The sequence below is a fragment of the Thamnophis elegans genome, chromosome 8, assembly GCF_009769535.1.
Source record: "Thamnophis elegans isolate rThaEle1 chromosome 8, rThaEle1.pri, whole genome shotgun sequence".
Taxonomy (NCBI): domain Eukaryota; kingdom Metazoa; phylum Chordata; class Lepidosauria; order Squamata; family Colubridae; genus Thamnophis; species Thamnophis elegans.
This window is the reverse complement of record NC_045548.1, coordinates 38,009,183-38,023,835: the sequence shown is the minus strand read 5'-3', so window position 1 is coordinate 38,023,835 and position 14,653 is coordinate 38,009,183. Positions and strand designations below refer to the sequence as shown.

The following is a 14,653-nucleotide window of genomic DNA, read 5'->3' as shown; positions in this document are numbered from 1 at the left end:
AAGTTAAGTTCACATAAAATGCCAAGATATAATGTGGGTTAACACAGGACACTCACTCCAAAGCAACCCACATTATAGCTCTAGTGACTTATGTCATTTATGAGATCAAATATGCTAAGAGTTTCCATTAAAAATCCTGGCCGTGCAAATTATTTTGCTAATTTGAATTTATTTTCCCTCTAAAGAGAGATCTTTAGATAAATATCAGTTTTGCTGTGCTCCTACAGATGCCCAGTGCTCGGCTGTGATGGCCAAGGTCATGTATCAGGTAAATACACTTCCCATCGCACAGCTTCAGGTTGTCCCATGGCTACCAAGAGACAGAAGGAAAGTCCCCTCAATGGATCTTCACTACCCTGGAAGTTGAACAAGCAAGAACTGCCACACTGCCCTTTGCCAGGCTGCAATGGGCTGGGTCACGTTAATAATGTTTTTGTCACCCACAGAAGGTATCCCTTTGTTTTTATTCCCTTTTCTTCCCTTCTCTTAGCAAACATCTGTAAATCAATGGAGTTTTGTTTATTTGACAATCCTATTGACAATCCAATTTTTCATGCATTTTAAATAGCCCATCTTTCAGGGATGATTGGGGCTCGAACCTTTAATGATTACTTATGCATACTATATATAACAATAAATTATTCCTAGAATCAAATCATTGAACTAATATTTTATAGACCAAAGGTCTATAAAGAATTGACATCATAAGCTGTGCATAATTTGTTCTGTTGATCTTCTAATGTGACTTCAAGGTCGTAGATTTCCTAGCATGAATGTAGCTGGCATGGCTGTTAGTAAAACAGTAGTGTAAAAATATCAGATTTGGTGCTTTGGAGCAAGTGCTATCAAGGTACAGCCATAATAGAACTGAACAATGAGTTGAAAGAGAAGACAATTGTAGGCATGTCCCTGGAAATCATACACAACAAATGCTATTGTATTAACATTATTATAAGGGTGGATCATAATGGACAGCACAGTAAAACGGATTTATACTGACAAGATGTTGGAAGCTGAGTTGTGGCAATCAAAATATGTTTCAACTTTCATATAGGTCCCTTTTCTACTCTTTTTAGCTTGTCTGGATGTCCCCTGAATGCACAAGCCTTAAAAAAAGGCAAAATATCTGAAGAACTAATGACTGTTAAATTGAAAGCAAATGGAGGTAAGGAGATTAGATTGCACAAATATAGTATCAACCCATTAATTTACTGACAATTATAAGAACTGTTGTGGTGCAATACGATAGTATTATTGTGAAAGGTTTGACTATGTATTATTTTCCCTCAGTATTTATGTGATACACGTTGCTCTCTGTCTTCCATCAATAAATATTGAATATAAGTAACATAGTCATTTTGATTAGCCACCATGGATCCCCTTTTCAAAGCTATTGAAGTTTGTGATTATGCATAAACATAGATGTACTTGCATCAGGGGTGGGATTCTACCGGTTTGCCCGAGTCAGTAGCTTCAACTATCAGCTGGGAATGAACCAATTGCTCCAACTTTCAGCTGGGTCCACCCCCGCGTTATACTCACCTATATTCCCTTTTCTGAAGGCCAGCTGATAGGCATGGCAGAGTGGATTGCCATGCCTCAGCTGTTTTCCTCCCCAGCAGTAGTGCAAAAGGTGATTCCGCTGTAAAATGTGCATTTGTGCAGAGCGCACATCAGGCATGTGTGTGAGAGAAGCAAGTGTGCACCCGTGAAGTGTGCCCTCAGTGAACCAGTTGTTAAACCAGTAGGATCCCACTCCTGAATTGCATTAATTATAAATTTATATTTACCACTTTATCACTTTACTGATATGAAAGGGAAGATCAGCAGTCCCTACTCCAATATAATACAACACATTATCGCTTAATGTTTGGACCTGTTTCATATAGGCGAAATTGATCTATAAATATAGCTGACATTGATGCATAGATTACATACCAAAACTGTGTTCCCATTAGATATAACACTTCCTGAACAATAGGCATCTAAATCAGTAGTAAAGCAGGAAGATGACGAAAATATTGAGAAATGTAGTAGACGTGCATAAACCTTTTGAAGTCGTTCATGACTTCCTTGTCCTTGATATGTCACAACGGAGAGTTTTATATTGATTCCGATAAGTGTAGAATGAAATTGCTAATATCTAGTTTTGATTCCAGTTAAATGGGTGGTTATCTAACCAATGTAAGCCTCAATTTCACAGTGTTTCTAAAGACAGATGTGGATATTTTCAGGAAGAAATTTTAATGCTTGATTTGAATTAGTAAATCTTATGCAGGTTTAGAGAATGAACATGAAATCAGACACTTGGATGAAGAAATTAAAGAACTAAATGAATCCAACCTTAAAATTGAAGCTGACATGATGAAACTCCAGACACAGGTAAGAACGTAACCATTTCACTGATATAGCAATAATACACATTTTCCCCAGCCATCCCTTTTAGTGCTTGAAAGAATCTGGTCTTCAGAAAGTTAGCTTGTTTTTTTTTGGGGGGGGGGAGATAGGGCGTTGGTACTTACCTGATACGCCTCTTAATCTATAAGTGGATAAGCATCCACTTATAGGTTAACCCTGTCCGTTCTCCTATTGGACTGAGTCTGATTAATAATTAATTAGTTGCATATATAACCCGTCTCTGTGAGTGACTCCACCCATCTTTCAACGAAGAACAAAAACACAGACTCCACATGTTATCCAACTTTCAACTTTAGTAACGATATATAATAAACCCAACACTAAATTCCACAACGATACAAAATGCAATGACCAACAACTTCATCAACCCTTTGTCCAGGTAATCACTTAAGGAACAGTCTCCAATCAGGGCGGGGCTGGATGCTATCTCCACTCTATTAGAAGAGGCATATCAGGTAAGTACCAACGCCCTTTCTCAATAGAGCTGGAGATAGCATCCACTTATGGGACATACCCAAGCTAGTCCCCATAGGGAGGGAGAGACTGTCGTATCACCTTGCAGTATGGACCACTTGTAGAACCCTGCGGCCAAAGGCAGCGTCTGCCAAAGCGAATTTGTCCAGTTTATAGTTCTGAACAAAGGGCGATGGGGTTGCCCAGGCTGCTGCCCTACAAATTTCCCCTAGGGAAGACTAGGTGTTCTATGCCGCAGAAGTGGCCGAGCTCCTGGTGGAATGGTCCGTAATCCCTTGCGGAACTGGCTCCTCATTGGAGAAATAGGCTGTGGCTATACATTTCCTAACCCACCTGCCTATGGTAGTGATCGAAACCCTCTGCCCCAGAGAGGAAGGCTGGAAAGAAACGAAGAGACATTCCATCTTCCGCCAAGCTGCAGTCCTGTGAATATAGGTTTGAAGGGCCTGCCAGACATCTAGCATGTGCCACTGCTCTTCCAAGGGTCTCGAAGGCGAGGGACAAAAATCAGGTAATACAATGTCCTGCGCCCTATGGAACCACGAGTTGACTTTGGGGCGGAAGGAAGGGTCAAGCCTGAGGACCACCCTATCTTCATAAAAGTTGCACAGCCCTTCGCCAATGGATAGCGCCTGGAGCCCTGATATTCTTCATGCAGATGTGATGGCCACTAAGAATGCAACCTTCAGGGAAAGAAATAGTAGAAGAATAGTGTCTAGAGGTTCAAATGGCATTTTCGTTAGGGAGGCGAGGAACTTCGCCAAGTCCCATGTGGGATATCTGTGCACTATAGGTGGCCTAAGATTAGAAGCCCCTTTTAGGCTTCTAATCTTAGGCCACCTTTAAGCCGGGTGCTGAGATAATGATTGTCCCCCTCCCCAGGACAACATAGTGGACAAGGCTGCTACCTGCCGCCTAAGGGTATTGGGTGACAATCCCTCTTCCATTCCATCCTGGAGGAACTCGAGGACTTGGGGAACCGAGGCTGAAACCAGCGTTACCCTATCAGAGCACCATTCACAGAACATCCGCCAGGTAGCATTATAAATAAGATCTGTGGAGGGTCGTCTGGATGCCTGTATAGTGTCTATGACCCTAGCGGAGAACCTGTTGAGTCTCAGGCCTTCCCGCTCAAGCGCCAGGCAGTTAGCTGGAGCCACTGGGGGTCCGGATGCTCCAGCGACCCCTGGGTGAGGGATGCCTGGATTGGCGGGATCCTCCAGGGCCCTTCCACAGACAATGTCTGAAGATCCGCAAACCATGGCCGGCATGGCCAGTGTGATGCAATCAGTATGATTTCTGCCCTGGATGTAATGATTCTTTGTACGACTCTGGCTAACAGTGGAAGTGGCGGGAAGGCGTATAGAAGTCCCTGAGGCCAGAGCCAGCGGAGACCATCCGTCCCTTCTGCCCCTGGCATGGGGAACCTCATGAGGAACCATGGCAGCTGAGCATTGGTTGGAGAGGCGAAGAGATCCATGATCAGGACCCCGAACTGACGTGTAATCTCCTGGAAGAGAGAAGGATGTAATCTCCACTCCGCCTGATCCAGGGTAAAGCGGCTGAGCCAGTCTGCCCTTACATTATCAACCCCTGAAATGTGTTCAGCAGCCAGGGACAGGAGATGCTCTTCAGCCCAGCGACCCAGCTCTTCCGCCTCCCCCATCAGCTGCTTGAACTGGGTGCCCCCTTGCCTGTTGACATGGGCCTTGGCCATAATGTTATCTGTGTCCCCTCGACTTTGTCTCCGAAGTGGAGGAGGGCAAGACGGATGGCCATAAGCTCGAGGAGATTAATGCTCAAGGCACTTTTCACCTCTGACCACCTGCCCTGGGCAAAGTGTGTATCAAGGTGGGTGCCCCAACCTGTGAGGCTCGCGTCAGTTGTGATCGTGATCCTGTCCTCTATCTGAAATAACACCCTCTCGTAACCGCAGGGGACCTCCACCAATGCAAGGATTGACGTACTTCGCTAGGCAAGGTAACCCTAGTCAGAGAGGTGCTCCTCCATTCCTTCTGGAAGGGCAGTAGGAGCCATTGCAATTCCCTGGTGTGTAGTCTTGCCCAAGGAACAATAGCGATGGCTGAAACCATCTTCCCCAGCAATTTAGATAAGATAGCTAGTGAAACCTTCCTTTCCCTCACCACCTGGGACACCAATTGGCGGATGCTGTCCTGTCTGTCCTTGGAGAGGAACACCTGGGTTGCTTCCGTGTTGATCCAGGCTCCCAGGTGTAAAATGTGAGTGGTGGGCAAAAGGTGACTTTTGGCCCTGTTGATGGAAAAACCATGGGACTGGAGGGCATGAACAGTGGTGTCAAGGTCGGCCAAGGTCCTATCGTGAGAGCGTGACAATACCAAAATGTCTTCTAAATAAGACATAATCCTGATAGGCACCATCCTCAAACGTGCTGTCAGGGCAGCCAACACCTTAGTGAAAGCCCTAGGGGCAGATGAGAGGCCAAAGGGTAAGGCTTTGTATTGATAATGGTGTTTATCATAGCAAAACCGGAGGAAACAGCGGTGGTCCTGGCATATAGGGATATGCAAATATGCCTCCGTTAAGTCGATAGAGGTGAGCAAGTCACCCTGCCGTACCCCTTCTAATATAGACTGCAAGGAGTGCATTTTAAAATGTCGATATTTCAAGTATTTATTAAGGCGCTTCAAATCCAAAATAGCCCTCCAACCCCTCAAGGACTTGGGGTTAACAAATAACACAGAATAGAAACCCTGAAAATGCTGGTCTACTGACACTGATTGGATGGCTTCAATGTCTAGCAGATGACGTATGGCCGAGCTCATTAAGAGCTGCCGTTGCCTATTGCCCGAGACCAGGGACCTAATAAAAAACCGTGGAGGGAACGAAATGAACTCAAGGGCCAACCCCACTTTAACTGTAGTGATGACCCAATTGTCGGAAGTGATGGTCTCCCACACTTCCGCGAAATGCATTAACCGGCTGCCAATGGGGAATCGCTCCTCAAGTAACTCAGGGCCTATGGTAGAAATAGTTGCCCCCACCCCGAAAGGGCCACTTGGACTGATTTCGCCGCTGCTGGCGGTACGATTGCTGTCTCTGACGTTGCCCAAAGTTACCCTGCTGTCTAAAGGAGGAAGGACCATAATCCTTATTCCTAAAGGATCCCCCATAATCTAGTTGTCTAGCCCCCTGCCTCCTGGGATAAGGACTTGGGTGGTACGGCCCCTTTTTATAATTGGTGGGCAAGATCTTATGCTTATCTTTCCCCTCTACTAGGAGAGGCGTGAGGGAATCCCCAAATAGGTCACCCCCTTTGTATGGCTCCGAGGTTAGGTGCCACTTGTGCAGGAGATCAGTCTGCCACAGGCGCAGCCACAGGAGTCTACGTGATGCCACGGAGGATGCCATGGCCCATGATGCAAATCTGGTGGCACTCAGGGTGGCATACGCTGAAAACTGCACCACAGCTATGATTTTGTTCAGGTCCTGGTGTGCCCTGGAGTCCCTGGCTGGGATCCTCCCCTGCAGCTGTTGCAACCAGCTCAAGCTAGAATGAGAAAAAAAGGAAGCTGCTGCTGAAGCCCGGACCGCCCAAGCAGCCGCTTGGTGGCCCCGCTGGAGGGTTTGGTCGGCTTTCTTTACTTCAGGTTTCAGGACCTCTTCCTGTGACCCTGGTAATGTAGTGCTAGAGTGCAGAGCCGAAATCGGGGCATCCACAGTCAGCCACTGCAACAGCTTGTCAAGGCACTAAGCCATGTAATAAAAACGTTTGTTTGAGCTGGACGGAGACGGGCCTGATGTTGGTGTAGCCCATTGCCTCTGGATGGTGTCCATAAACAATTGGGGGGCAGGGATGGTGTCCATCTACAATTTATGTTCTGTAAACCAGCTGTTGGCTAATTTGGTGGTCCCGGAGGTTGATGGATCCTCCACCTGCCCCCCCACCATATCAGCTGCAGCAATTGCCTTGGTTAGGAGAGGTTTGAAAAGGGTTGGTGGAAAAAGGCCAAGGCCACCAGCTTGTCTGGGCCTTCCCCCTCTTCCTCAGATAAGCCGTCCTCCCTGATCACCCCTTCTTCTGAAGCTGGAGAATGAGTGCGCTCTGGGCGCTGAGGTGAATGTTCCGCCCTCATATCGGGAACAAGGGTATCATGTGCGCGCACCTGAGTAGCTGGTGGAGGTGGTGGCGGCACCTGCTGCTGCAACCCAACCGCAATCCCCTGCTTAATTGCCTCTGCAATGAATGACTGGTAGTCCAGAGGCATGGCCTGGGATGGGTACTCTTGACAAAGGCCCGCAGCTGTGGGCGTAAATGTGGCTTCTGTGTGTCTGCTAGGCAGGCGAGGTTCCATAGGGGGAGGTAGCACTGATTGCCCCCAGATCCCTGAGGTATTAATAGACAGCATTGGACAAAATGGGCCAGGCCCAGAATCCAACTGTGAGGGGGGGTTGCGGCCTGAGATGGTAGTGGGGGAATGAGAATGAGACCCAGTCTTGGCCTGGGGTGGGGCCTCCTTGTCTGCTGATTTGGGAGTCTTTTTTGATTTGGAGCCCTTGCTGGAGGATTTAGAGTCCTTAGAACCTTTATCTTGAGGTTTACTTGCACTGCTGCTTTGGGATGAGGCAGGCAAGGCCGGTGGATCGTGGCCCCCAGCCACTGACAGAAAACCTCCTTGGGCGCTCCCTGACTTGTCAGGCTGGCCTGATGCTGTGCTATCTGCCATTTGAGGGACCGTTGGCATTCAAAATGGCGGCTGTGCCAATTTTCCTATTCAAAATGGCGCTTGCACCAAAATTCTCCTCCTTACAAACAGCCACCAGCTCTCTTTCTGGGCTCCTGAGGCCTTCCTCAGCCTATTGTGGCCACTCATGCTTCAAATCTCCCTCTGCGGGCCTCGCAAAGGCAACTGCCGGGATCAAAGGCAATGTGTGAGGCCTTTTTTTTCTCTCTCTCTCTCTCTCTGAGTGAGGCCATTTTGCCTCTCCGCAGCTTCAGCATGCCGTTCTTTGACAGCGCAGCTGCTCCAATCCCTAGTTACCTTGGAGAGGTCATGTAAAGGCCAGCAAGGCTCTCCCAGCAGCAATCAGCCTTTCACAATAGGTGAGGGGGGACGTGTTTGAAGTGGTTGGTTGTCAGCACGTGATCCTTCCTCCGCTTTTTTACACCTGTGGCTCGAGGCTAGCAGAAACCTCAACGAGCCTCTCTCTCCAATAGCCCAAGGCTCTGTTACTCACTTTTCCTGTTAAAAACAATTTTGCCAATGAAGAAGATCAGATACTGGACAACACTACTGTCCAGAGTGGACTGAGTCGAAAGATGTGTGGAGTCACTCACAGAGGTGGGTTATATATGCAACTAATTAATTATTAATCAAACTCAGTCCAATAGGAGAACGGACAGGGTTAACCCATAAGTGGATGCTATCTCCAGCTCTATTGAGAAGAAGGCCATTGCTAAGGAAGAATACTGGTGACCATGTCAGTACAGACATTCTCTGTGTGCAGCTCCTTCTCAGAAGAACAGGAAAAGGGGGCAATAGTGACAGATGGTAATAGCATGAACAACACATGAACACTTCCCTGTGTGCTATTTGCCAGTTGGCACATGCTCTGCCTCTTCCTGGTTGGACCACACTAAGGCCTTGGCTGCCACTGAGCACTACTAGCTGAATTTTAAAATGCTGACTATCCTGACCCGGCAAGTGGTTCATATCGCTTGAGGCTGAGTCTAGGAATGTTTGTTTGCCAGATCTATTGGAAAGAAAGGAAGAAGAAAAGTGAAATATTTTAAAGTGATGTGCTATGAAAAAGCATGTTGTTAGGGGTATCTCCGTTGGGAGACAGAAAGTAGTGCAGCGGAATGTACAGCTAGAGAGAAAGAATGTTGCTAGTAGAAACAGACGAATAGAGTTCAGACACTGCTAGTAAAAACAAGTAGCTTTACTACTGATAATTGCAGGAAGCCATCACAATCAAAAATGAAGCTTGGGAGCCCATTTTTGCTGGCAGAGCACTTGAGCCACCACAGGCGCCCCCAACACGAGTGATGTTGACCTGGCCACGCCCCCTGCCCCCCCAAGGTCAAACACAAACCTGATGCAGGCCTCAATGAAATTGAGTTTGACACCCCTAGTATAGATTATCTCAGTCATCCCTGAGGGGTGATGTTCTGACACATCATAGTGGCATGACAACCCATGACAACTGGGGGTTTGTGCCAAGTTATCACTGTACAATGCTTCAGAGGCTACATATGAGAACTGGTTTATACTTTGGAGCAATTGAGGCATGATCTGGTGGTGGTAGATGTTAGAGTTACTCCATTGTCATTGACAGATCACTTTTCAATGACCATGGAATTGATTGGCTTTACTGATCTATGCAAGAAGATAAATCCAGTTAGATCAGCCCATCCCAGCATAGAAGAGATTCTACTAGCTGCCAAATGGCATTTGGAGAGTTACCAGCAGTCTCCAGGGTGGTTCTGTTAGGATTCCAGTTGTCTTCTGAAGTATAGATTGTAGGAAGGATTATCTGCCGTCTTTTCAGTCACAATCCGGGTGTGGGGCAAAGGATAGAAATTAGAATGGTCATTATTGATGATGGTTTGAAAGTAGCCCATGTTGAAATGCACAGCAGTCAAACATCAGAGGTTGCAAGAAATGTTTTGTGTCATTTTGTTTGATGTCATAAAACACTTTATGATTTTAAAAAATTACATGTCATAAAATGTTTTATAAAATTTGCCAAATTTCAATTCCACAGGATTTTTGACACATTCCATAAGTTAGCCTATTTGAGGCAAAAAAGTTCTGCTCCATGGTAAACCATTTTGCTCAATGAAAGGTTACAGGCATGAGAATTTAAATACAGTATTTTTCAGAGTATAAGACGCACCAGCGTATAAGACACACCAAGGTTTGGAGGCAAAGAGGCAAATTAAAAACAAAAATTTTTGCACTCTGCAGACCTCCTAAAAACGGCCTGTTTTTCACGAAAATGGGCCCAATTTTTTTTTCCAAAAAGGGCATGAATAGCCTTTAGGAGGTTTGTAGAGTGCTCCTGGGGGGAGGGACAAAAACAAGCAAAAAATGGTCCATTTTTCACAAAAACAGGTCTGGTTTTTTTTTGTCAAAAAAAGGGCATGCATAGCCTTTAGGAGGCTTATAGAGTGCTCCTGAGGGCTGGGGGGGGGGGATTGAGCAAAATAACAGCCCATTTTCTGCTCATTTCTGCCATCTCCAGTCCCTAGGAGCACTCTGCAAGGTGAAGGGGGCTGTCAGCATCACTTCATTCAGTAATCAGGAAAGAAAACCGCTGGACTCCATTTGTATTGAAATCAAGTGTACTTTTACTAATTATAAATGAACAGTTGCAAAGCTAAGCTGAGTCTGGGTAATTAGGCGCGAACGCTAATAATATAATGTATAATTCATTCCCCTCCCCCTGGCATCCCTGTGCACAGTCCAATCATATATCCCCCAAATGTCAGGTGTGAGATAACTTCGAAAGGCATCACCAGGATGAAATGCTGGACCGTTGGCTTTGGCGGGAAACACCCCTCCTCCACATGCACAGTAAGGTGGTCAGTTCAGCATCTAGAAAATTCCTCCAGCACATCAATGATTCCCCTCCCAAATACCATGCCCCCCTCCCCGTTTCATGGCAGCCGAAGCAGCAGCAAAGCAGAGGCTGACAGGGGCAGAGTTTCGGGAGGCAAAAAATGCTGGATTCAGTGTATAAGACACACCCAGATTTTATTATACTCCAAAAAATACGGTAGCATATAGATATGTAATGAGCAATCCACAACCATCAGGAAATTGCCATCAATGCACAATGCGGCATGCTGTCATTATAAGACTAATAGCATAGATTTATTTCTGGGTTAAAGATGAATGTTTGTAACTTTTAAAATCCTATCTGGCTTTTGCCTGATTATCTGCAGACCACTAATTCTAAATGGAATCTGCTTGCTGAGCCCCCCTTACCAATGAAATATGGTGAGAAAGAATCTGTAGGCCGTTGGCAGGAGCTCTTCTCTTATGGAATTCCTTTTTTTCTTCCAGACCACAGGAGAGTTATCAGATGTTTCCATTGAAACAAATAGTTAACACCTTCACAAGGAGTGACTAAATCTCTAGCTTTGGAATGCTAACTATATACTGCATCTTAACTAAATATAGATTTGCTTGTAATGCATAATGTGCAGTCTTATAATTGCACTCATAAATCTGACCCTGTAGCAGCATGCAAACAGTGGTGAGAATTGCAAAGTGATGATACACTCACGGAAAGTTCGCAGCTTATTGTGATGGCCAGTGGTGCCTGAACAAAATGGACTGATCTGTCAGAGTCTTTGCTTGGCTCTCACTTGACTCATATGATCTAAAATATTTTTTTAAGAATGTGTAGGTTTCATTGATGCTCCTAATCTAGGATTATTTACTGTGATGGATCATTCATTCAAGATGATATTTTTGTTAGCCTTTCTTGTTGAAGAGGGTCCCTGGTTTTTTTTCCTATTGTGCTTCTTTAATTTTTACATTCAGAAATGTTATAATCTGTGTCATCCTACAGCATTGCCTTACCCAGCTCTACTGCGAATACCAAGGTTGTTATTATTGTAGTGAGTCAGCAGGGATGCTGCAAGGGGGGAAAAATCACCAATGTAAACAGCAGTTTGTTTGCTTCTTTTTCTGTATGCCCAACAGCACAATTCTTTTTTTAACCAGGCATTTTTAACCAACCGCTAAGCCTTCTCCTGTTTTGTCAAATCGGGGCCTTCCATCCACCTGTGAACTCCCTTTCATCCTAAAGATTTTTCTGCTGCTGTTGAGAGTGGAGACAGGCAGCTTTCCACAAATTGGAGCTGGGTGGAAGTGTTGGGAAGGGGAAACGGAAGCAGGTGGCAAACAAATTCCATTTCTCTACACTTTTTCAAAAACAATAATGTGTTGCTAAAATTAGCCATTTTTTTTATGAATATTGTTAACATGGTTTTAGGAGCCTCAGGGTTGCATATCCTCTGCTCGGTCTTTCAGAGCAAGTACTTATACATAGTTGTAGCTTTATTGCAAGAGCCTCACTATTCATTCTGCCGTCTCTCATTTTTATTTATGGATTCAGATCACATCAATGGAGAGCAATCTGAAAACCATCGAAGAAGAGAATAAACTGATAGAGCAGAATAATGAGAGCTTATTGAAGGAACTAGCTGGCTTAAGCCAAGCTCTCATCTCCAGTCTTGCCGACATTCAACTTCCACAAATGGTATAGTATGTCTGTGACTAAGAATTCTGCACTTTCTCTAAGAGTCGAAGAATAGAGAAGCATATGGTAGTATCTTGCAGGACTGTCAAATGGAAAATTATGATGCAGAATCCATTATCACTATTGTTGTATGTACACTGAGAGCCGAGGTGGCACAGTGGTTAGAGTGCAGTACTGCAGGCTACTTCAGCTGACTGCTAGCTGCAGTTCTGCAGTTCAAATCTCAGCAGGCTCAAGGTTGACTCAGCCTTCCATCCTTCCAAGGTGGGTAAAACGGGGACCCAGATTGTTGGGGGCACTATGCTGACTCTGTAAACTGCTTAGAGGGCGGTAAAGCACTATGAAACAGTATATAAGTCTAAGTGCTATTATGCACTGGAGACAAGTGTGTCTAATCACACTTGGCCAATAAACAATTCTATTATATTCTATTAATCCCACTGTGCAATTATTGAAAAATCTGTATTAGCAATTCCAGATAGAAAAATGACAATACTTTAAATAGAAAATAATATTATTTTTGGAGTGGGACAAGTCATCTTGTAGAGAGATAAGAGATATACAGGTAGTTCTCGACTTACAACTGCAATTGATCCCAAAATTTATGTTGCTAAATGAAACATTTGTTACATGAGTTTTCCCCCATTTTATGACCTTTCTGTGAATCACTGCAGTTGTTAAATTAGTAATACAGTTGTTAAATGAATCTGACTTCCCAGTTGACTTTGCTTGTCAGAAGGTTGAATAAACAGATCACATGACTCCGGGACACTGCAACCATCATAAATTGCAGTTGCAAAGCAGCAAATCCTAATCATGTGAGTAATCGGATGCTGCAACGGTTGTAAGTGTGCAAAACGGTAACTACTTTTCTCAATGATGCTGTAACTTTGAATGGTCACTAAATGAACCATTTCAAGTCAAGGACTACCTGTACTATCTTACACAGCTAACATGAAGATGGATAATGATTTCCTTTTCTAATGTCAAATCCAAGGGTTGAACCTATAGACACAGTGACTTTGCCAATGGCATATTGTACTGCTTTTATTTGCCAACATTATCAATGGGAAACCAGCATCTGGTCCCTGCCAGCCCCATGAGCTAGGGACCAATATAGGCCAAGTTATTTGGTCCCCTTCCATTAATGGCAGCAGGGAAATAAAATTCCACTTCTGCTACAAACCAGATGACAATGATCACTTGGCAAGTGGGGGAAAGGTGCCCCATTGTGGCCAAGGGCCACAAGTTGAAACAGGGAAGTAGATAAATACTGTATGAGTAATCCAAAAAAAGAACTACTGGTGGCATCATCCATATATGTTCAAAGATTTAAACACACATACGCTTACACACAAAGCCCCTGGGCAAAAATAATCATCATTATCACTTTCCTCTGCCTTGAATCATATTGCAACTCAATTAAGCCTCCATATGCCTATTGTTTTAAGACAAAAAAGTGATATCTGGACAGAAGTCCTTGTGATGTTGGAATAGCAGCCACAGATAATGAAGAATTGCATATATCTGCCTGCAGCAACTTGCTGGGACATCCAAGGCAGATAGTATAGACAAGCCTTTTATTTGTTCATCATATGGCAAGTATATTAGTATTACAAGTGAATGCACTTACTTACAGAAAATTGGGATAGGCAGGGAGAAAAGAGGTGTCCATTTAATGTAATTCCAACCATTTCCCCCCCCCAAAAAAATATTCTGATTTAGATTTTAAAAACTCAGTTCGCATGGATCTCAGCCAGATTCAGGCTTGCAGTCCACAGATAAAAATTTTCATCTCCCCTGCTAACATCTCACTGAACTTTGATTTCATTGTTTTGTGTCATGCCTTTGCCTTTATTTAGGGCCCAATCAGCGAGCAGAATTTTGAAGCATACGTGAATACACTCACAGAGATGTACAGCAATCTGGAAAAGGATTATTCCCCAGATTGCAAGGCTCTGCTGGAAAGTATCAAGCAAGCAGTGAAGGGTATTCATGTGTAGGATGGAAGAACTGCTGGGCACAAGAAGGTCTCAGCAGCTGCAAATTCCAGATGAATCCATGAAAAGCACCTGGACTGCTTAGAAATATTGGTTGCTGTGCTGCATTTTTAATTACAACATTGCACTATTTTTTTCCAGCTGACATAAAAAGGACATTAAACATAACAGACTATTGTATTAACAGCAATGAGTTAGATCATCAAACATATTTATTTATGTACAAATCCTTTTTGTTGCCATTGTTGTTTTGCACTTGTTTCATTTTTGTAAAGTGAATGTACAAAGTGTGTGTAACTATTTTTTTACATTTTTAATTTATTTTCAATCAAAGAATTGTATGGATTTTTTTTAAAAGAAAAGATTGTTTAACCGCATTTCTTGCAGCCTGCCATATTTTTACAAATGTGTTTGTTAATTTATTTTCCAATGGGATTTTAAATAGACTGAAAGTTATAGTGTAAATTAAATAATGTGCTGGGTTTGTACAGGAAGAAAAAAATACT

General features: G+C 44.1%; 1 protein-coding gene across 1 annotated transcript in view; it reads left to right on the top strand.

Moving 5' to 3' along the window:
• ST18 (ST18 C2H2C-type zinc finger transcription factor) overlaps positions 1-14,150 on the top strand; it is a 184,491-nt gene extending 170,341 nt beyond the window's left edge. Inside the window, exons 17-21 of the mRNA XM_032223013.1 lie at positions 228-449; positions 1,077-1,165; positions 2,279-2,382; positions 12,004-12,147; positions 14,010-14,150. Of these exons, the coding sequence (XP_032078904.1) occupies positions 228-449; positions 1,077-1,165; positions 2,279-2,382; positions 12,004-12,147; positions 14,010-14,150 (700 nt within the window). The remainder of the gene's footprint in view (positions 1-227; positions 450-1,076; positions 1,166-2,278; positions 2,383-12,003; positions 12,148-14,009) is intronic.
• Positions 14,151-14,653: the final 503 nt, after the last annotated feature.